The 22,448-nt window shown below is 40.3% G+C and overlaps 1 protein-coding gene across 1 annotated transcript in view; it reads right to left on the reverse strand.

The window, feature by feature from the left end:
* Positions 1-22,448, reverse strand: part of LOC117679765 (cytochrome P450 2J5-like) — a 29,523-nt gene that overhangs the window by 4,438 nt on the left and 2,637 nt on the right. Inside the window, exons 2-6 of the mRNA XM_060682890.2 lie at positions 15,462-15,624; positions 7,203-7,352; positions 6,834-6,994; positions 5,210-5,386; positions 2,664-2,805 (exon numbers count right to left, since the gene is read on the reverse strand). Of these exons, the coding sequence (XP_060538873.2) occupies positions 2,664-2,805; positions 5,210-5,386; positions 6,834-6,994; positions 7,203-7,352; positions 15,462-15,624 (793 nt within the window). The remainder of the gene's footprint in view (positions 1-2,663; positions 2,806-5,209; positions 5,387-6,833; positions 6,995-7,202; positions 7,353-15,461; positions 15,625-22,448) is intronic.

Below are 22,448 nucleotides of genomic sequence, written 5' to 3' on the forward strand. Positions count from 1 at the left end.
ATTCCTTATCAATTGGAATACCAAAGTTCACAACACCAGCTAGGCCTCCAAACCCAGTTGCCAGCTCATTGACCTTTATGTCACCATTGTCCTTGGCCCACCTTACCAGAGGGCTCCAAATCCATCTCTGGTCTCTGGGTTTTGCACTCCTCCTTCCAATCTCTGACCTCTGATCTGGGACACATACTTCACTTCAAAGGCCCCTGTTGACTTTGGGCAAGTTCTTGCTTCCAGTCCCTGCCAGTGTGTCATCCTTCTGGGCTGGCTTCAGCTCCCGCTCCAAGCTAGCTCTTTACTGTACCTCTATCAGCCTTCCACCCTCAAGACACACTCTTTGGCATGGCTTCCAGCCATGCAACCCCTTCAGACTGGCACTGGATCACACTCAGGGCCACCTCTCTACCTCCTACCAGTCCCTTAGGAGTGCGGTGGCACATGCATTTAGAATGCTGGGTTGACAATCACAAGCCTGTGTTCGAGACCTGAGTGCTGCTCTATGCTTGGGTGAGCGCCTGTCATTTGCTCTAGCTCCTGCTGATGTAGCAATTTGAAAGCATGCAAACATGAATAGATAAATAGTTACCACTTTGGTTGGCTCATTTAGGGGATATGAAAGGCATCCCCAACTTGGCATCCTCTGGGCAACAGTGATGACACTGGTTAATACTTTTAACCTGGAAGCACCTCGGTACTTCCAACATTTTACGACGATGAATAGTCCCTTGTCCAAGTCATGTCCCTCACTGCTTCAAACAATGGTCCTAGGTTGGCGCTCCCTGTCCACCCCAAATCTTCACTTTTTTTTAATTTTAAAAAACAAACTTTATTGAATTTAAAAATTTAAAAATACAAAATTATACAAATTTTTCTCAATCATAAAATTGCATATACAATACATAACCCCACAGACAAACTAAATATATGTACCTATGTGTACATATATACATACATATATAAACAGTGATTTATTTCTTATTCTATCTACCTTATGGTGCTTATTTGTTACATTTGATTTTTCCTAAATTTAGTCTTTGCCCTTTTTTCTTTTGATCTATCCACTTATACCATTTATTCCATACTTCAAAATATTTTGAGTCTTCCTTGTCTTTTAATTTTAAGGTTAATTTATCCATTTCTGCACATGCGTAAATTTTTTGAATTATCTCCTGGTCTGTTGGCAAACGATCTGTTTTCCATAATTGTGCTAATACCAATCTTGCCGCCATAATTATGTGTAGTGTTAAGTATTTTATGTCCTGTCTAATGTTCCTTTTGATCATGCCTAATAAAAAGATTTCTGGTTCTAATTCAATTTCTTGATCTGTTATTTCTACTATCCATGTTTTTATTTTCCTCCAATATTTCTTGATTTCTGGGCAAAGTCACCATGAATGGAAGAAAGTACCCTGAGCTTGCTTACATTTCCAACAAGCCGAATTTACATTCGGGTACATTTTCGCTAACCTTGAAGGAGCTAGATATCATCTATACCACATTTTATAATGATTCTCAATTATACTGTAATTGTTTTCCCATGCCCTTTCCCATTCTTCTAGCTGTATACTGTGCCCAATGTTCCTTGCCCAAGCTATCATCTGTCCCTTGTCCTGGTCATGTCCCTCAGTGCTTCAGACAATGGTCCTAGATTGGCTCTCCCTGTCCACCCCAAATCTTCACTGGTTGACAGGGTGAAAATACAAGTCTCAGCTGCCTCTGGACTCCAGATCAATCCCCTGTCTTTGCCAGGCCATCCCAGTTTGGTCCCTTCAGTCTCTGGACTCCAGTCAAATAGCAGGAAAGGCAGTAGCAGGGCAGGAAGAAGATAAGGTTAAGGGGAAGATTGAGGATTGAGGGCTTCCTTTGGTGCTCCAAGTGTTGAAGAATCTCCCACAATTTTCCCATCCCTTCTCTTCATGGCAGGGAACCTTGTGTAGTGCATCTGCTTGCTCCTGCCATCTTGATTTTTTTTTTCTATATTTATTATTGTTCTGAAATTTAGTCTTGTATATGTAATTTAGGCCAGAAACAAGTAACAAATCTGAAAACCATGGTAGATTTCTATATTGAACATGTTAGTTGTTTCATATTTGTATTGATTCCAGTTTTTAGTTCCTTGCTCAACATTTTATTGAGAAATCAAAGAAGGCTCTCTGTACTTACCTGGCCTTCCTATAATGTTGCTAAATTCATTCCCCTGTTTGTAGGGTCAAGAATCCACTTAGGAAAATTATTATGAAGAATAGATTAAGTTCCTCATTCAATAGCTTAGTATTTCAAATTCTTTCTGTGTATGTATGTATGTATGTATGTATGCATGCATGTATGAACTCGATTGCAGAAAATATGACTTCAGCAACAGAATGGTCAATGCCTGGAATGCACTACCTGACTCTGTGGTTACATTCCCAAACCCCCATAACTTTAATCTTAGACTGTCTACTGTTGACCTCACCCCATTCCTAAGAGGTCTGTAAGGGGCATGCATAAGTGCACCAACGTGCTTACCGTCCCTATCGTACTGTCCCCAAAAAGGATTTGTATCCTTTTCCTGAATTCATAATCATGTTTATACTTATATCTGTTATCTTATGTGTTTGACAAAATAATAAATAATAATAATGTTATGAGAATGGCACTTGTTCCTATTGACAGATGTGTCTCACCTTGGATGTCAGGATGATTGGTCAAGAGGAGCAGAGCCCACATCAGAGTAGTGAAGGTTGTCTCTGTTCCACCAGTAAAAAAATCAGAAATACTCTGAACCAAGTTTTCTTCATTGTAGGTAGAGTTGGGGTCCTTCTTGCTCTGATGTTTAAAATGGAAAATGAAATTACAACAATTCTAAGAGATTTTTTCTGAAGTCTCAACATCTTTTTTATAATGTGGTGACCAAAACTGGATGCAGTATTCCAGGTGTGGTCTTATTAAATATTTTTAAAATGGAACTAATACTTCATGTGATTTTGATTCTATGTTTATACAGCCAAGGATTTTATTAGCTTTTTTGGCTGCTGTCTCACACTGCTAACTCATGTTTAAATGAAGTCCACTAGGACTTCAAGGTCCCTCTCACGGTTACAGTTTTTAAGACAGATTTCGCCTAATCTGTACTTGTTACTTTGGTTTTTCCTGCCCAGGTGTAAAACCTTGGTTTTCTCATTTATGTATTTTTTTTAGTCCTCAATTTATAACTGTTCATTTGGTGATTATTCAAAGTGTCCTCAGCACTGAAAAATGTGACTTATGACCACTTTTCATATTGTTGCAGTATCCCCATGACCATGTGATCAAAATTCAGGTGCTTGGCAACTGGCATGTATTAATGATGGTTGCACTATCCTGAGGTCATATGATCACCATTTGTAACCTTCCCAGATGGCCTCTGACAAGCAAAGTCAGGGGGGAACCCAGATTCGGTAAACGATCATATAATTCACTTAACCACTGCAGTAATTAACTTAACAACTGTAGTAAGAAAGGTCATAAAATGGGGCAGAATTCATTTAACAACTGCCTTGCTTAGCAACAGAAAGTTTTTGCCCAGTTGTGGATGTACATCAAGGACTAGCTGTACTGGATTCTTGTGAGATATCAATAAGCTTTCACCAAACCAGTGCAACATCATGAAGAGTTATGGGACAAATGACACAATGCAGTCCATCTGCCTATTGATGGAGAAGCATCTTGAGAAACAAAACACCATAGATACGGCAGTCACTGAGCTAGAAAAAGCACTTGATCATGTACCACATGACCTATTTCTTTCCCATCCATAAATGGTCCAACCACTCACCTTTGCTCTTTATAATTAGTGTGGACACTGTGACCATAAAGCAACCGTGGATGCTGTTATATACTGATGATACCATGATGGAGAGTGAAAGATGAATTGAAGCACTGAACCATCCTTGAACCATTAATTCAAAGGTGGAAAATCTACCTTAATGGTTTAGGAATGGAGGTCAGTATTAAGGAGACTGTATATGGCTCAGTGGCTAAGACACTGAGCTTGTTGATCGAAAGGTCAGCAGTTTAGCGGTTCGAATCCCTAGTGCCGCATAATGGGGTGAGCTCCCATTACTTGTCCCAGCTTCTTCCAACCTAGCAGTTCGAAAGCACGTAAAAATGCAAGTAGAAAAATAGGGACCACCTTTGGTGGGAAGGTAACAGCGTTCTGTGCACCTTTGGCATTTAATCATGCCGGCCACATTACCATGGAGATGTCTTCGGACAGCGCTGGCTCTTCGACTTTGAAACGGAGATGAGCACTGCCCCCTAGAGGCAGAAACAATAGCACATATGTGCGAGGGGAACCTTTACCTTAAATGTGGTGACCAGACCGATGGTCCACTCAAGACTGATAGTATCAAATTGTAAATAAAGTGATCCACTATAACTTCAAATCAATAACAGTTGCACTTAAAAAAATCAAATCTTTTTCTGAAAATGTTGGAGAGGAGGACCTTTAGTCCTTGTTTCAAACTGTTTTACATTTTTATTTATGGTCAAAGCTGTGGAAGGATCTGTCCTTTTCCGATCATTTCAAGATAAGTTTAAGTTTACTTTATTGTCATTGCACCTCGTACAGTGAAATTAAATGCCATCTTCAGGGTACATCATACATAAGAAAACTATATAAAAAAAACACACACACAAACATCCTTCACATTCTATATAATTGAATTGAAACCCCCTGATACTGCATTAATATTACACTATACAGTGTAATAGTATAATAAGTATGTTTTTAAGTAAGAATTAATCAAAAATCCCTGTTAATATAGTGAAGGATATGTGTTTGTGCTTTTTTTTATAGTTATAATGTACACTGAAGATGGCATTTAATTTCGTTGTACAATGTGCAATGACAATAAAGTAAAGTAAACTAAACTAATTATTTTCCTTCTTAATGGAATTTCTTTAGAAAAAAAGAGGAAAGAGTGATAGGCAAACATGAGAGGATGACAAACAAAAATAATTTTAACTTCCCCGACAAAGAATCTCTCTTGTTTAAGTTTAAGATTGCAGAGGTACAATATAGCCCCTATTTAGAAGCAATCTGAATTAAAATGGGCTAAATTCAGAATAGGAATTGAATGAAAAAGAAAAAAAAATCCAGTGAAGACAATTTCAGTAGCCCCTCCTGTTTGCTTATAGCAAGGAATATAGTGATTCCTTTTTCATGTATTGAACCACAGTAAACCCATACCTTCTCCATCTGTAGAAGATAGTGATCAATGAAATCTTGAGGCTCATGCAGAGCGCTGAATTCCTTGTGTTTCTCTATTTCTTGCTTGGCAAAGGAAAGGATCGTCTCCATAGAAGCCAAGGCCTCCTTGTGAGGGCCTGGGAGGTAGCTCATTAATCTTGGGAACAGAATAAACATCTAATAGAAATGGAAAAGGAAAAGTTTATTTATTCCCCACTACAAATAAAGAAGGTTCTCAGTAATAGACAGCACTTAATAGCTGAAGAAAAACACTATAAGCACATTAAAACATAGCAAACCATGTTTTAGTGTCAGAACTCAAAAGTCCTTCAGAAAAGCCATTCCCAAGTTCTTCCAGAAAAGAATTATGTTAGAGGCAGATTGATTATTATAAAGATATTATAAAATTCTCTTATTCTCTCATTCTCTCCAGGAGCCTTTCTAAATATGGTTAACCATGGCTAACTAATCCGTTCTTCAAAAAATCTGCATTCACATGCCAAGCTAAAAAATGAATTAACTACATGGATTGGATATTCGGTTTGCTAGGTTTTCATAAGAGAATAACAGAGTTGGGAGGGACCTTGGAGGTCTTCTAGTCCAACCCCTGTTCAAGCAAAAGACTCTATATCATTTCAGACAATAGTTGTCCAATCTCTTCTTAAAAACCTCCAGTGATGAAGCAGCTGCAATCTCTTAAGGCAAGCCATTCCACTGGTTAATTGTTCTTCCTGTCAGGAAATACCTTCTTAGTTCTAGTTGCTTCTCTCCTTGATTAGTTTCCATCCATTGCTTCTTATCCTGCCTTCAGGGGCTTTGGAGAATAGCTTGACCTCCTCTTCTATGTGGCTGCCCCTTAGATATTGTAACACTGCTATCATGCAGCACTACTCCTCGTTTTCACTAGACTAGATATACCCAAGTCCTGCAGCTATTCTTCATATGTTTTAATCTCCTGCCTCCAATCATATTTGTTGCTCTTCTCTGGACTCTTTCAGAGTGTCAAGATCTTTTTTATATCATGGCGATATAAAACTGGATGCAATATTCCAAGTGTGGTCTTACCAAGGCCTTGTAAAGTGGTACTAACCCTTCATGTGATTTTGATTCTATCCCTCTGTTAATGCAGCAAAAGAAGTTCTGGATGGAAGCCATGGGTTTAAATCAGAATGAAGCAGATGTTGGTTTGGTATTAGGAAAAAATTGTAAAAACTGTTCAATGACGGACTGACCCAGGAAGTGGTAGACCATCTTTTCTAGAACTGTTTAAACATGGGATGGACAGCCAACTGCTGGTGAATACTGAAATGATGGATTCCTTCATTGGCAGAACCACTTTGGTACAGAGGTTAATGCACAAATTAGAAACTGAGTATTAGTCCCAACTCAAGCACTCAGTCAATTGGGTGAAACTGGACCAGTCCCTCTCTCTCAGACCCTGGAAAGTGGGCAATGGCAACCCACTTCCAAAATCTTGACAAGAAAACTTAAAAGACTTGTCCAGTCTACTAGGAATAATAGTACAAAAGATGATTTCCAAGGCTTCCTCCATGGATTCCATTCATGATTACATGAAAATACTGAGGGAAAGAGTTTTGCCTCTTTAATAGAAAACATGACTCACCAAATGAAAAAAGCGACCACTGAATTCCACAATACTTTGAAGGGCTTGAATTAACTTCTGAAAGTTTTCATCTTCAGGGGCAAACTGATGCCCAAAACTCAAAGCACATATGACATTAGAAACTGCATTTATTACTGGAATTGATGGGTCAAAGGGCTGTCCTGCAAATGAAGATATTTCATAATGAATTATTAAAGAACAGGACTGCTACAGGATGAAAAAATTTATTGGGAACTCTATCAATTGTTTCAAAAATGTAAAGAAAAATTCATATCAAATACACATATCAAATACACATTTCTTGTTCAAAATACACAGTGGAAAAATGTTTGTAGACAGAGGTTTGAGCCATTACCCCAAATTACATACCTTTTCTTTGTCTAAAGAGCTCCACCAACATCTGAGCTGAGTCTTCTATTTGATGCTCAAGGCTTTTCTTCCCTAGGCCCAGCTTCCGCAGAGAACTGATGCCAATCCGTCGCTGCTGTTTCCAGGTGTGGCCATTGGAGAACATAATTCCTGAGGGCATCAGCAGACAATGATAAATGATTCCTTATAACACTCATGTTAAAAAAAAAAACCCATTAAAGTCTAGTTCTTGCTACACATCTCCCTGAATTTCAAGTGGGAATACCAAACTTTTGTGCAACCTTGCCATTTTGAAACATTTTGGCTATGCTAATTTTTATTATAAAAACATTTATTCATTTTGGGAGTCACATGGACACCAGGAGATACATGTGGTCATTACATATAGTAACCACAGATGCCGTGCTTGCCATCCTCTATCTTATATGATGGACATCAAAAGCTTCTAAGATGATGTAAATGTTCAGGTAAGAGAACATACATTAAAGGCACAAGAGACAAGATATTCTCAGGTGTGGCATTTGTAACTTCCTCCTATAAGATTAAAACTAACCAGCAAAAATGCCTTTTTTATTCACCAAGTTTAATCAAGTTACTAATGAAGAATATTTGTAGCTCAGGGTTGAAATGAGATGTCCTTGATGTTCTCTGAGCTTGGTTGTTTTCTTGCAGATGTTTCATTACTGAAACTACGTAACTTCATCAGTTCTCTCTTTGATAAGTTTCCAGTCATTACAAGTAGTCCTTGACTTACAACAGTTTGTTTAGTGACTGTTCAAAGTTACAATGGCAGTAAAAAAAAGTGACTTATGACCACTTATAACCATTGCAGCATCCCCATACTCATGTGATCAAAATTGGATACTGACTCATATTTATGACAATTGCAGTGTCCCAGGGTCCCAGCAAGTCAATGTGGAAGCCAGATTCACTTAAAAAACATGTTATTAATTTAACAACTGCAAGGATGCACTTAACAACTATGATAAAAAAAGCTGTAAAATGGGGCAAAACTCACTTAACATAAATTTTGGACTCAATTGTGATCGTATGTCGAAGACTATGTGGACTTCTTGTCCTGTCCCATGGTACCCTAAAGAACAATTCAAATCTTCAAGTACTGGAAGGCAATTGTCATGTCCCCCCTAATCCTTCTCTTCGATAGGCTATACCAGTGATGGCTAACCTTTTTGCCATTGCGTTCCAGGGGGGCAGGAGAGGTTCACACATGTGCGTGCCCGCACCCATAGTTCTATGTGCCCTGCCCTGTGCATGCGCATGCAAACACCACCCCCAGCTCCTGCCACGCGATGGCCTGGTAAGCCCATTTTTCTTTCTCACCTGGCTCCAGATCCTCTCTATGCATCTGGGGAGGGCGAAAACAGCCTTCCCCACTCCCTTGAAGGCCCTCTAGAGACCTGAAATGGCCCATTTCCCAATTCCCAGTTGGACAGGAAGTGACGTTTTTTGCTGTCCCCAGCCTCCAGAGCCTCTCTAGGAGTCTCTGGAGGTTGGGGACAGCAAAAAAAATCACTTCCTGTCCAACCGGGAGTTTGGAAATGGGCCCAAAAACCAGTTGGCCGGCGTGCACATGCATGCCAGAGCTGAGCTGGCGTGCCCACTGATATGGCTACGCATGCCACCTGTGACACATATACCATAGGTTCACAATCACGGGGCTATACATACCCATCTTTGTACAATTTAACCTCCAGATTCTTTATCATTTTTATTCTCTTCTCTGCACATGCTCCAGGGTTCAATATGTATCGTGGTGACCAAACCTGGATGCGGTATTTTATTTTATTTTTTATTGAAAAAGTTTTTCAAATACAAATTTTCCCCCCTTTCCCCCCCCCGCTCCCTAACCCCCCCTCCCCCTCCCCTCCCCCCATGGCTTCTACAAGATGAAATCCAAATTAATATTACATTATATAATACTTTACCACCCTTTTACACCACCCCCTATGTGCTAAACATTTCTTTCTAACATTATTATTATGTCCCCTGTATACTATACATTTCAAAACAGCATTTGGCGACTTCCGGTTTGCTGTTTGTCGCTGCCAGACGTTCCTTTGGGATCGTCAGCTTCCATCGCCTGTCAGAGCCGCCTTCACAACGGAATGGCGGCTCGAAAAAACTCCGTTTCCATGAGGAAACGGAGATAGAGCCGGCAGGGATGGGTAGAACTCTCTGCGGAGTCCCAAAAGTTTTTCCTTTACTTTTGGGACAGAGCGGATGAGATGCCCCGCATCCCCAGCCGCCGCTCTGGGCTTTGGGAGACCTCTGCTGATGCAGAGCCAGGCGTCAAAAGCAAGCCTGCAAATTTAACAGACTACTCAAAGAAAATGTGAGCTGGACCTGTAATACTGAACCGCAAGTATTTTACTGATTTTTTTAAAAAAAAATTACTTAAGAGAGAGGAGGAAAAGAAAGAGGGAAAAAAGCCTTTTAAAATGGCGTCGGCTGGAGGAGAGGCTGAAAGGGAAAGTCCTTCCGTTTTTTATTACTACAATGTAGCGGAATAAATACCACTGGCTACATTTGTAGACAAAACTTCGCTCCTGTGTCTTTTTCTCCTTTTTTTTTCCCTTGGAGACCTGATATTGTTGTTGATTGGAAAGAACCAAACCCACAAAAAGAAAAGAAAAAAAAAAGAAATAGGTGGCATAAAAATAGAAATTTCTAAATCAGGCAACAGTGAAGCCAGTGACTTTAAAATATGAATGATTATGTGTAAACATGGAAGAGGCGACGTATTGGTTAATATCATCCTGAGGATTGTGGCAGATCTCTGCATGGCCGTAATTTGGGGACGTGAAACGAGCCTTAACCTGATGGATTTGAATTATCCACTTTGGAATTTCTTTTTGTGTTGATAAACATATTATATTATCTTGAATCACAAGGCAAGAGAATTATGCTGGGGCATGCAGAAGATCGGGTTGTTACCCACTACAATGATGGGAATTAATAATCCTGATGAAACCCATAATTATTACTATATGGAATATAATTATAATGTCACTCGGGTGGTTGTTTTTTACTTTTATACATATAAGAAGATATTTACTACTGATGGGGGCAGATATGATTGAAGATCCTGAATAAACTGTTGCACCAGCAAGCTATGTTACCCGATTATGGATGTTGGTTCTATCAATCCAGTGGAAAGACCTCAAAGAAGATACTATATGGATTATAAATTTAAAGTCATTGTCTTTTCTTTTTTTTTTATTTAGATATATTGGAAAATATAGACATATTTTTAAGTAGTGTGGGCAGTGAATCAAAGATATTAAGAAATGTTGTGTATGGTAATTTTGCATGATAGTGGGTGAATAAGCTAGTTAGTAGATTGATTAGTCTAAGAAAAGGGATTTTTAAGTGATATATTTAGGGGAGTGGAGGAAATGGATAGAGTGGAATAAATGTTAAACTAGATTTTATGGGGAAGGCCGCTTTGAAATGTTATAGTAATATATATAGAAGATTAAATGTTAAAGTAGGACTTATCGTATAGTTAAGTGGAGAAGTTATTCTATAATGTTATAGTATAATGTCCTTTTTTTTTTCCCTTTCTTTTCTCTTTTCAGAAATGTATGGATAAAGGGGGATGTTATAATATTAATAATATTTTTAGTAATTAAAGGTCAATATTTAGAGGAGGGAGTAAGTAATCTGTTATGAATTAGGTTTTTTTTTTGTTATGAAGAAGTCACAGGGGGGGATGGGTGGGGAGGGGGGGTTAGGGAGGGGGAGGGGGAGGGGGGAAAAAAAGGGGGAAAAATTTGTATTTGAAAACTTTTTCAATAAAAAAAAACAGCATTTGGCTATAAAATTATGTAATAAATCCTAATTTGGCATTTATTCTACTCATAATCTACCCATTTCCTCCACCCCCATACATATATCTCTTAATTCAAATCTTTTAAGTATATTAATATCTAAACATAGCATCCCTTTTCCTAAACTAAGCAATCAGTAACGTTACCTATCACCTTGTACCATATCAATTTTATTTCACCCACTTTCCTACAGGTCTACCATACATAATATATTTAATATCTTTATTCTTCTGCCCATATCACTAAAAGATATTTCCATATATAAATAAAACTCTCAAATGACTTTAAATTTGTATTCCATGTAGTATCTTCGGTAATGTCTTTCAACTAGATTGTTAATTCCATCGACCATGTTACGGTAACATCAAGTCCTGCTTCCAACAGTATATTCAGTATCTTCAATTACCATCTGCCCCCATCATTAATAAGTATTTCTGTATATAAAAAAAAACCCCTGAGTGACTTTATATTTATATTCCATATGGTATCTTCTGTAATGTCTTTTATCTAGATTATTAATTCCGACAACCACGTTAGGGTAACAGCCAGATCATCTGCATGCCCCAATTCCATAGTTCTCTTGCCTTATAGCTCAACATATATGTAATCCATTTTTCAGAGAGTCCAAAGTAGAAAGTTCCAATCCGCTCAATCACAGGCCATCTTCCACATCCCAAAAACACCAGCACTGCAGAGATCTGTTATTCTTCTCAAAATAGTATAAGTCTGCAATTTGCCTCAACTATATTTTCATGTATCAGCCTTCTATAAATCCCGCTTATTATATTTAATCGTCTCTTAAATAACTGGCATTAATCTGTTGGCTAAAAAAGAATTGTAGTTTAAAAATTTTTAGTTTTGTAGAACCTGCTTCTTCTTTTCTTAACTTGTTGTGGTTTAGATCTCCACCCTGGTTGCCTTTCTAGGACTTGTATATCAGTTGATTGAATTACATGCTGGTCTTTAACTTGATAAGACATCAAATCAAGATCCAAAGCCGCCTCTCTTATATTTATAGGTGATCCAGCTATAGCCTCTGAAGGAGAATCCAAAAGCGACTCATCCAAAAAGCCCTCTATAGCTTGTCATTTTTCCATTACCTCCATCTCCATTTGCTTAGCCTGAGTTTCAATCTGTTGTTCATTTTGCTTTTCTTTATCCCCCTCCTGTATTCCTAACACTGATGGCATACGTGGAGATGTTGGGCCCATTTTAAAAACCTTGTTGTAAAATTCTTCTGCTTTTTCAACAGTGTTTAATTGACATCTTTCTCCTTGATATCTCAATATTATACCAACTGGAGCATCCCACCTAAATGGGATGTTTTATTTCTTTAGCTCAGTCACCAAAAATCCAAAGTCCTTTCTATCTTTTAACATCTTGGACGGCAGCTCTTTATATATCCAGATCTTCATTCCATTCATTTCTAAAGTGGAGTTGAAAGACTTTTGCACAATATCATTTCTTATTCCTTTATCAGTAAAATAAATCACCACATCTCTAGGCACTTGTCTTTGCTTTGCCACCCAGGAATTTATTCTGTAGGCCTTATCAATCTTACAGAATACTTCTTCAGAGCTGACCTTTAAAATCACAGCCAGAACTTCAGCAGACATCTTTCTCAAGTCTTCTCTGCTATTTTCCTGTATTCCCCTCATTCTGATCGCAAATTCCATAGATCTGAATTGCATCATTGTAACTTCGTTTTCAATCCTTTCCTTTATATTATCTACATTGTAAATCTTGTGATTAGCTTCCTTCATTTTAGACTCTACTTCTGAGCTATTTTCTTGAATCATTGTCAAATCATTTTCAATTCTTTGTATTTTATTATCCAAATTATGAATCTTATAATCAGCTTCCTTCATTTTAGACTCTATTTCTAAATTGATACCTTTATTCATCTGTACAATTATTTCTGAAAAGCTTTTCAAAGCTGTTACAATATAGCGCTTCAGGTTATCATACTTTTGTTAAACCAACTCTTTAATTTCCTGTCTAAATTTTTCAAGATTCAGGTTCATAATCTCATCATGTCTTGCCAACTCCTCCATAACAAATTCCTTTAAATCTTTAAAACCATTCTTCTGCATCTGCAAGCTCAAAAATTGCTCTTGTGATTTATAAATGGGGGAGCCCCCCCCCCACAGCTTGGTTGTCTGGCTTTGTCAGTTTTAACGCCATCCTGCCACACAAACAGACTCTTTTTAAAGAAAAAGTCTTCTCTCCACACAATATCAATATCAAGTCTCTAAGAAAGGAAGAAGCATGAAACAAAAATTTTTTCTCTTCTCTTGTAGCCAGCACTATTGCTTCAAATACTTTGTAACATATTAAACCATTCAAACGGAAAGACTTTCGCTTTCAGCTTTCTTCTCAAGCCTCAGCCAGCCGCCATTTTAAACTTTTTTTCCCCTTTCACTCTTTCTTCATTCTTAAAATCAATCATAGGGTTGTAACAAATACTTGCAGTTTAGAGTCCCAAATCCAGATTTCATCCTGCTTATTCAAGCAATCTGTTAGTTTTCGCTAATTAGGTTGGTCACATCGTCTAGCTCTGCAAAGCGCAGAGTTCTCCCAAAGCCCGGAGCAGCAGCGAGCTGGATAGGGAGCCTCATCGTGCTTCCTCCCCAAGAGTAAAAAAAAAACTCTGGGGATTTCGCAGAGGGCTCTACCTGCTCTTGCCGGCTCACCTCACATTTCCTTAAGGAAACAGAGTTTTTCGAGCCGCCTCCCAGCTGTAAAGGCGGCTCTTTACGGGCGGCGGGGGTGGTGGTCCCAAAAGACCGTCTAGCGACAACGGAAGCCAAACCGGAAGCCCTGGATGCGGTATTTTAAATGTGGTCTCACCAGAGTGATGTAAAGTGGTGATATCAGTTCTCATTGTCTTGATGCTACCCTTGGGTTGATGCAGCCTGGAACTGCATTCGCTTTCTTGTCAACTGCAACAAATCTCAGCTCATACTTAAGAAGTGGTCCATTAGGACACCTAGTAAGAGCAACCAGAGCCGGCTGCAGGTGCAGCCGGGCAGGCAGGTGCACATGCAGTGGGGCGCAGGCTTAAGGTGCCACCTCCATGCAGAGGGGCAACCCGATGGTATGGTAGGTGCGTTGCTGCCGCTGCCACTGCGCATCTACCGAGAGAAAGAGGGAGGGACTGCCTCCGACCGCTCCAGCAAGTCATTTTTATTTAATTAATTTAATTAAGAATGCTGCAATGGGCATCTTTTTTTTTTTTTTAAATTTTTAAATGTTTAATTGGTTTGTGGTTTTTTAAATTTTGGGCCAAATTTATATAGATTTTAATTGTTTTTAATATTTGTATTTCATGTTTTTAATTCTGGCTGTGCACTGCCCTGAGTCCTCAGGGAGAAGGGCGGTATATAAATTGAAAATAAATAAAATAAATAAATAAATAAATGATGACCGGTCAAAAGTGTGAGGACCTGTCAGAAATCACTTTTTTCAGCCCTCTGGGTAGTCCCTATGTGCATATGGACTACTCAGAGGGCTGCAAAAGTTATTTTTGACAGGTCCTGACACTTTTGATCAGTCCTTGCACTTACGACTGTCCTCACATTTTACCTTTTGCTCCCTATCTTGTCACCATGGTTAAGAGAAGTAGTTGTGAAATGACTGACATGGTTGTTAAGAATGCTGCAACGGGCATAAATGTGAGGATGGTCATAAGTGTGAGGACCGGTCAAAAGTGCGAGGACCAGTCAAAAATGACTTTTTTCAGCCCTCTGAGTAGTCCCTATGCACATAGCCATGCTCACCCGGTCACATGACCAGCTAGCCATGCCCACCCAGTCACATGACCCCCCCAAGCCACACCCCCAACTAAGCCATGCCCACAGAACCAGTTGTTAAAAAAATTGAATCCCACCACTGACTAAATCTAATTCTTATACACAGAAAGTACTGAAAGCTGATGGTTCTATATGTGGGTAGTCAGTATGAAATTAGTGCCTTTAGGTGAGTTGACCATATAGAGAGAATTGATGAAAATCCAAGCTGGAGAAAGTGGCAAAATTTGAAGGAAGAGGCAATTTTTTTAAAAAAAAGGCAAAATATGAAACAAAGGAAAGGATTGAAGAGGCAAGGGAAGATTGAGAAAGTTTTTGTTGAATGGGGATGATGAGAACCTGAAAAAGCAGGTAGATATTTAGTGAAAAAGAAGTCATGTCTAAGTCAATGTATGAATGTAATTGACAAGATAAAATACAATTGAGACATATAATAATTTGGTGAAAACTGGATTATAGCTATATTTCTTTTGCATACCTCATTAATTTAAATCATTTTGTTAACTATACCTTGCCTATTCCCCCCATGTTATGCATATTATACAAATTGTAACAGTGTGATGGTTTTTCAGATACAATTCCTTACTATTTGCACTTACCCCTTTCTTTCCCTAAAGCAGTGAAGAAAGCATCATCTGATCGATCAGAGAATTCTTTTGGGAAGCTGGTCATTGTTTCTTTCACAGTTTTGAATCCAGACAGCACTACTACAAAGCGATGTCCAAGCGAAATGGAGTATATATTTCCATATTGTTTTGCAGGCTGCCAAGTGAATCAAAGTTGAGAAATGTTACAATCAAATAAAACAGATTATTTATAGTTAATATGCCACTTACAGGCTTTCCTAAATCCTCAATTCTAAGAAATTTATTTATTTATTTACTTACTTACTTATTTATTTATTTTTATTTTGTCAAGCATATATAAGATAACAGGTAAAACTATAAACAATTTGAATATATGAAAAGAGTAAAAGTAAAAAGAAATATTAGGATAGAGATGGTAGGCACTCTGGTGCACTTATGCACGCCCCTTACAGACCTCATAGGAATGGGTCAACAGTAGACAGTTTAAGGTTAAAGTTTTGGGGGTTTTGGGAAGAAACCACAGAGTCAGGTAGTGCATTCCAGGCATTGACCACTCTGTTACTGAAGTCATATTTTCTGCAATCGAGTTTGGAGCGGTTTACCTTGAGTTTGTATCTATTATGTGCTCATGTATTGTTGTGGTTGAAGCTGAAGTAGTCATTGACAGGTAGGACATTGTGGCAGATAATTTTATGTACTACTATCAGGACGGCCTCCTTTCATTATCCAAGAAAGAAAAAACCCGACTCCATTTTCATAGAGAAAGGTAACTTTTACTAGATAAGAACTGAATGCAGTCAAAGAAAAGCAAGGTCTGAAGCAAAGGCACGAAAATCACATATAGAAAGCATCCTCCCCAACTGTCCATCATCCAATCCACAGGTTCTCCAGGGGTCATGTGGGAGCAAACGTCTGGCAATGTAATCCTCTTGCTATGCCACAACCGTTGACCTGGAGACATTATCAGCCAGCTTCAAAGAAAACCACTGCAGCAAAGTTTTACTTTTGTTTCTCCTCCAGCTCGCTTCCCCCCTCCCAAGAATTCCAATAGCTTCCCCCTCCCCCCGTTTCATGGCAGCTGAGCAAGTAAGCAATGAGCAAGAAAGCAGTGGCTGACATTCGGCCCTCCTGCAGAAGAGGCATTATTCCCACAAGAAACCAAAATGACATAAAACAGATGATCACAGAAATAGAGCATGACATAAAAAACAGATTACAGTTTATCAGGATATTTGGAGTGAAACAATTGTACTTTCTTAGGAGCGCGAACATCTCATTTATTCACCCATTCAGCCTTAGATAATGGGAAATGTTTCCAGGCCACCAAATACTGCACCTTACCTCGATACTTTCTAGAGTCTAAGATCTCTTTGACCTTAAAAATGCTGTTCCCCTTCGATTAGTATGGGGACAGGAGGAGGTTCTTGGTCTGGACGTAAAGAGGATGAATGCTCCGGTTTTAGCAAACTTACATGAAACACTAGATGAATTCACCTCAAATTTTTTGGTAACTCCAATTGTACTGTGATTGGGTTAATGATCCGAACTACCGGAAAAGGACTCACATATTTGGGACCAAGCTTTTTAGACTTTTGGACAGTTTGCAAGTATTTGATGGAGAGGTAAACCATATCACCAACTTTATAAGTCCATGCTTGAACCCTCTTCTTATCGGCTTGGGCCTTATGAGCCCGATGTGCTTCATTCAGTGCCTTGCGAGTTACAGACCAAGTGGCATGTAACTGTTCAATCCAATCAACCAAGGAGGGGTTTTGTGGTTTTTCCTGAGGCAACTCTGGAATGGGCACAAAATCTTGGCCAGAAGCCACCTTGAAAGGGGTAAACCCTGTGCTGCTATGTATGGAGTTATTATAGGCCACCTCTGCAAACAGCAATAAATCTGCCCAGTTATCTTGCTGATAATTTATGTAACATATCAGATATTGTTCTAAAATGGAATTGGTTTTCTCACAAGCCCCATTAGTTTGGGGGTGGTGGGCGGAGCTTAACCCTTGGATGGAGCCTATCAAGCCTAGGAACTCCTTCCAAAAATGGGAGGTAAATTGAACTCCTCTATCTGAAATTATATGTTCTGGAGCTCCATGTAACCTGTATACATGTCGGACAAACATTTTTGCAAGTGTTTTTGAAGAAGGGATCTTGGGACATGGGATGAAATGCACTTGTTTGGAAACCAAGTCAGTAACCACCCAAATAACTCTGTTCCCCCACTTTCGGGCAATTCTACAATAAAATCCATGGAGATTTCCTTCCATGGGGCACCTGATCTGGCAACACTTTGAAGCAGTCCAGGTGGCTTTCCAGGAGGCCTCTTGGCCGAAGCACACATGGGACAACTGGCCACATATGTCTCTATATCCTTCTTGAGTGCGGGCCACCAGAATTGCCGCTTAACTAGATGTAACGTCTTCACAAACCCAAAATGCCCAGCAACTTTGGCATCATGAGTGTGCTGTAAAACTATTGTTCTCAGACTGGCGGGTACATATAGCTTGGCTCCCATCCAAGCAAGTCCTTCCCGAAGTGTACACTCATTTGAATGGGCCAGAAACCACTCATTGGTCTTTAGGGCTTCTTGTAGTTGCTTAGTCAAGTTGTCCGACAAAGTTGGATCTGCTTTCGCCTGGGCTCTAGTAACTACTGGTGCAGCTAGTTGTATTGAGGGGATAATTGGCCGAATCACCTCCTCTCTAACACTATTGTATTGCGGCAGTCTAGAAAGGGCATCTGCCATGAAGTTCTTCCCTCCAGGAAGGAAGCGCAGGGAGAAATTAAATTGGTTGAAGTGTTGAGTCCAGCGGGCTTATTTTGGGGACAGTTTATGTGGCGTTTTCAAAGCTTCTAGGTTTTTGTGGTCAGTCCACACCTCAAACAGGTGCTTAGCTCCTTCAAGGAATTGTCTCCACGTTAACAGTGCCCAATGAACTGCAAAAGCCTCCTTCTCCTATATGGCCCACCTCCCCTCAGTCTCCATTAGCTTACAAGAGGTATAGGCACAGGGTTGCAGCTTTCCTTCTGCATTGGCTTGTAGTAATACTGCCCCTACTGCTACATCGCTGGCGTTAGCTGGTACAACAAAAGGGGCGTCCATGTCAGGATGTTTAAGGACCGGTTCAGCAGCAAACAGCCGTTTTAGTTTCTCAAACGCCGCCTGACAGTCCATAGTCCATTCGAGGGGCCAGGAGGGCTTTGGTTTCATTTCTCCTTTCGTCTTCAGAAGATTTGTAATTGGCAATGCGATTTTGGCGAATGAGGGGATGAACTGTCTATAGAAGTTAGCAAAGCCCAGGAAGCTCTGTAGTTGTTTGCGGATGCGGGGTGGGACCCATTCCAAAACTGCCTGGACCTTTTCCGGATCCATCTCTATTCCCTCATGCGAGATGCGGTATCCCAGATAGTCAATTTTGTTTTGGTGGAATTTGCACTTGGATAGTTTGGCATACAGTTCAGCAGCTCTAAGTTTTTTCAGGACGGTCCTCACCAACTTTACATGGTCATCCATGTTCTCGGTGTAGATAAGAATGTCATCCAGCACCCCCTTGTACAGGTGTTCATGCAGTACTTTGTTGATTAATTGCATGAACACAGCAGGGGCTCCTTGCAGTCCAAAAGGGAGCACTCGAAACTGGAAACATCCCAGCAGGCAGTTAAAAGCCGTTTTCCATTTATCCCCTTCCTTAATCCGAACTCTATAATAGGCCTCCCGCAAGTCCAGTTTGGTGAAAATTTTCCACTTGCCTAGGTGGGCTAGCATGTCCTTCATGAGTGGCAGGGGGTAGACATTTTCTACACAAATGACATTCAGGTTTTTGTAGTCAACCACTAAGTGAAAGGATCCATCCTTCTTTTCCCAGAAAAGTACTGGTGCTGCCACCCTTGGCCTAGCCGGTTGGATAAAACCCCGTTTTAAGTTTTTGTCAAGAAAGTCTCATAGTTCCCCCATCTCTCGGGCGGTCATGGGGTAGATTTTTGGCTTAGGGAGTTTTAGTCCAGGGAATATTTCAATGGTACAGTCTGTGGGCCAGTGGGGGGGGCAACACATCTGAGGCCTTCTCGCTGAACACCTCCCAGAGGTCCCAATACTCCTTTGGAATCTTTTCCTCCCCCGCAATGTGGTCTGTTGCCATTGCCACCTCCTCGTTTTCCACTCCGTCCACCAAATAAGGTTCCTCCCCTTCCTTCCCTGTCTTTTTAGAGCGAATGCGCAAAACTCCCGTTCTCCAGTTTATGTGTGGGTTCCATTTATGGAGCCAAGGCAGTCCAAGTATGAGAGGCCACTCCATGCTTGGGGCCACTATAAAACTAAGAGTCTCTAGGTGATCCCCCATTCGCATCTCGATTGGCTCGGTCACAAAATTGGCTGGGCCCCCTCCTGCCACCGATCCGTCTAGCTGACAGAATGCGATGGACCTTTTCATCGCTTTTAGACTTAGGCCCATCTTTTCAACCACGTCTGGGCTGATTATGCACCTGGTGCATCCGGAGTCTAGAAGGGCTGGCATCTGGCCATGGGCCCCAGTGGATAGTACCCTTAGTTCTACTGGGATGGTCATGGGGCCCCCATTGTGACTCACCAGATCTTTGTCTTCGGAATCGGTGTCAGTCTCGCTGTCATCAGCGATGGTCAGAGTTCCCAATTCACCCGGTTTCAGGAGATTGAACTCAACGACTTCTCCTTTCAGGGCGGTCTGCCGGGCTTTTGCTGGTGCTTTATCAGTCCTCTTTCCTCTGACAAAGGTCACCTTGGGCGCTGGTTTGGAGAAACACTCAGCGGCTCGGTGCCCCTCCTTTCCACATTTGAAACACGTGGAGGATTTTGGCTTGGGCCCTGTCTTCCCCATTGCTGCCTTTGGCACCCCCTTGTGGAGTAAGGAGAGTGGCTGATCCCAAGAGCGCCCACCACGGAGCCGGCTTCATGCCAGATCGATCTCCACGTCTGCTGCTACAACGTATCAGCTCTGCAGATCTTCAGGGACCCCCCACCCCCCCGTGAACTGCAATCTTTGTAAATGTCCTCATTCAGCCCATCTTTATAATTCTCTAGTAGGGCCACTTCTGACCACCCTCTCATGTAGGGCGCCAATTCATGGAACTCTTGGGTGTATTCTGCCACCAATCTCCAGCCCTGGTGAATGCCCTTCATTCTGATTCTCGCTTTTCACTTGGCTAAGGGGTCCTCAAAACGCGCTCTGAGGGCTCTCATAAATTGATCATAATTTCTCAGGAAGGGAGAGTTATTATTGAGGAGTCTCACCATCCATTCAGCTGCTACTCCCTCTAGGGCTTTGGTAACACACCTCACTCATGTGGCATCTGAGAGGAAGTCCTCTCCCCAGTCCTGCATATGGTTCCATACTTGGGTCAGGAAAAATCCCAAAACCCCTCCTTCAACCCCTCAGCTACACGTAGGTCAGACTGAAGTCAGCATAGTTCTAAGTTGAAGCCCAAAATTTGAAGTCTGGTGGCATAAGGTATTTTGTTGCAGGTAGAGGAGTGGAGTATTCAAGAATTTTCACCACATGCTCTTTAGAAATTTATTTCACACATCTCCAAAGATTCCTACCAAGTACATTTGTGCTTGTATATCATTTATTTTCCTGGGATGTGGCTTTCTCTATGTTTCTGCTTGAAATCCACCGTCTCTTATCCATTTCCTCCATTCCCCCTTGCCATGGATGAGAGGTGGCCTTCTCTCCACCCAATCCTTCTGTGATTGACAGATATGTGAACCACAGCTAGTCTGTGAGTCACATCCTTTGAACGCTACCATTTGGATGGTTATCAGAGGCCTTCTCAATCTCTTTGCCTTCTTTTTTCAGCCATCAATTCCTCAAATTTCCAACTGCAGTTACATTGACAGAGCTTGGTGGTGCATGAGCCATGATGGTGCAGTGGTTAGAATTCATTAGAATGCCAGCAGTTAGGCAGTTCAATTCTGACCGGCTCAAGGTTTGACTAAGCCTTCCATCCTTCTGAGGTAGATAAATTGAGGGACCCAGATTGTTGGGGGCAATATGCTGACTCTGTAAACTGCGTAGAGTGGGCTGTAAAGTACTATGAAATGATATATAAGTCTAAGTGCTATTGCTATTGCTATTCTAGGGATTATGGACTGCCCTGAAATATCGTTCGTCATCTGATGGGTTGTAAACTGAATTAAAATTGCCCACAAGAGCAGTACTATCCATATAAATTATTGGGTGAGTAAGTTGTTAAAACAATTGATTAACTTTCTTTTTTTCAGTTCTGTTTTTATTTTATTCAAAAGAAAAGTTAAAATACAAAGCTCAAAGAAAAGCAAAACAAACAAGACATTTTAAAAAGTGCATTACCAAAAAGAAAAGAAAAAAAACAGCTCACACACATACAGATATTATTCCCCCCTAGTTGCATATTGATTAATTCATTGCTGCAATATTAGTTTCCCACCCATTGAAAAAGAGGCTCCCGAAATTTTTAAACTATTTGCAAAGTATTAACCTGTCATCTATATATTATATTAATATATATATGTTATATTAATGACAAAATAGTTAACAAGAAGAACAATAATAATAAAAAGGCAAGACTAAAGTTTCAAAACGCTCTGTAAACAAACCGTTATTTTAATCAGCTCATAGAAAATTTATCATGGTATCTTGGCTATCCCAAATTTATTTATTCATTTTATTTATTTGTCAAGCATGTATAAGATAACAGATATAAGTATAAACACGATTCTGAATACAGGATAAGGATACCAATACATAGAGAGAGTAGGACAGGGACGGTAGGCACATTGGTGCATTTATGCACATTCCTTACAGACCTCTTAGGATTTGGGTGGGGTCAACAGTAGACAGTCTAAGGTTACAGTTTTGGGGGTTTGGGGATGAAACCACAGAGTCAGGTAGTGCATTCCAGGCATTGCCCACTCTGTTGCTGAAGTCCTATTTTCTGCAATCGAGTTTGGAGTGCAACAGATGAAATAGTTTGCAT

This window comes from Pantherophis guttatus, chromosome 6, assembly GCF_059756535.1.
Source record: "Pantherophis guttatus breed Tessera chromosome 6, ASM5975653v1, whole genome shotgun sequence".
NCBI lineage: Eukaryota > Metazoa > Chordata > Lepidosauria > Squamata > Colubridae > Pantherophis > Pantherophis guttatus.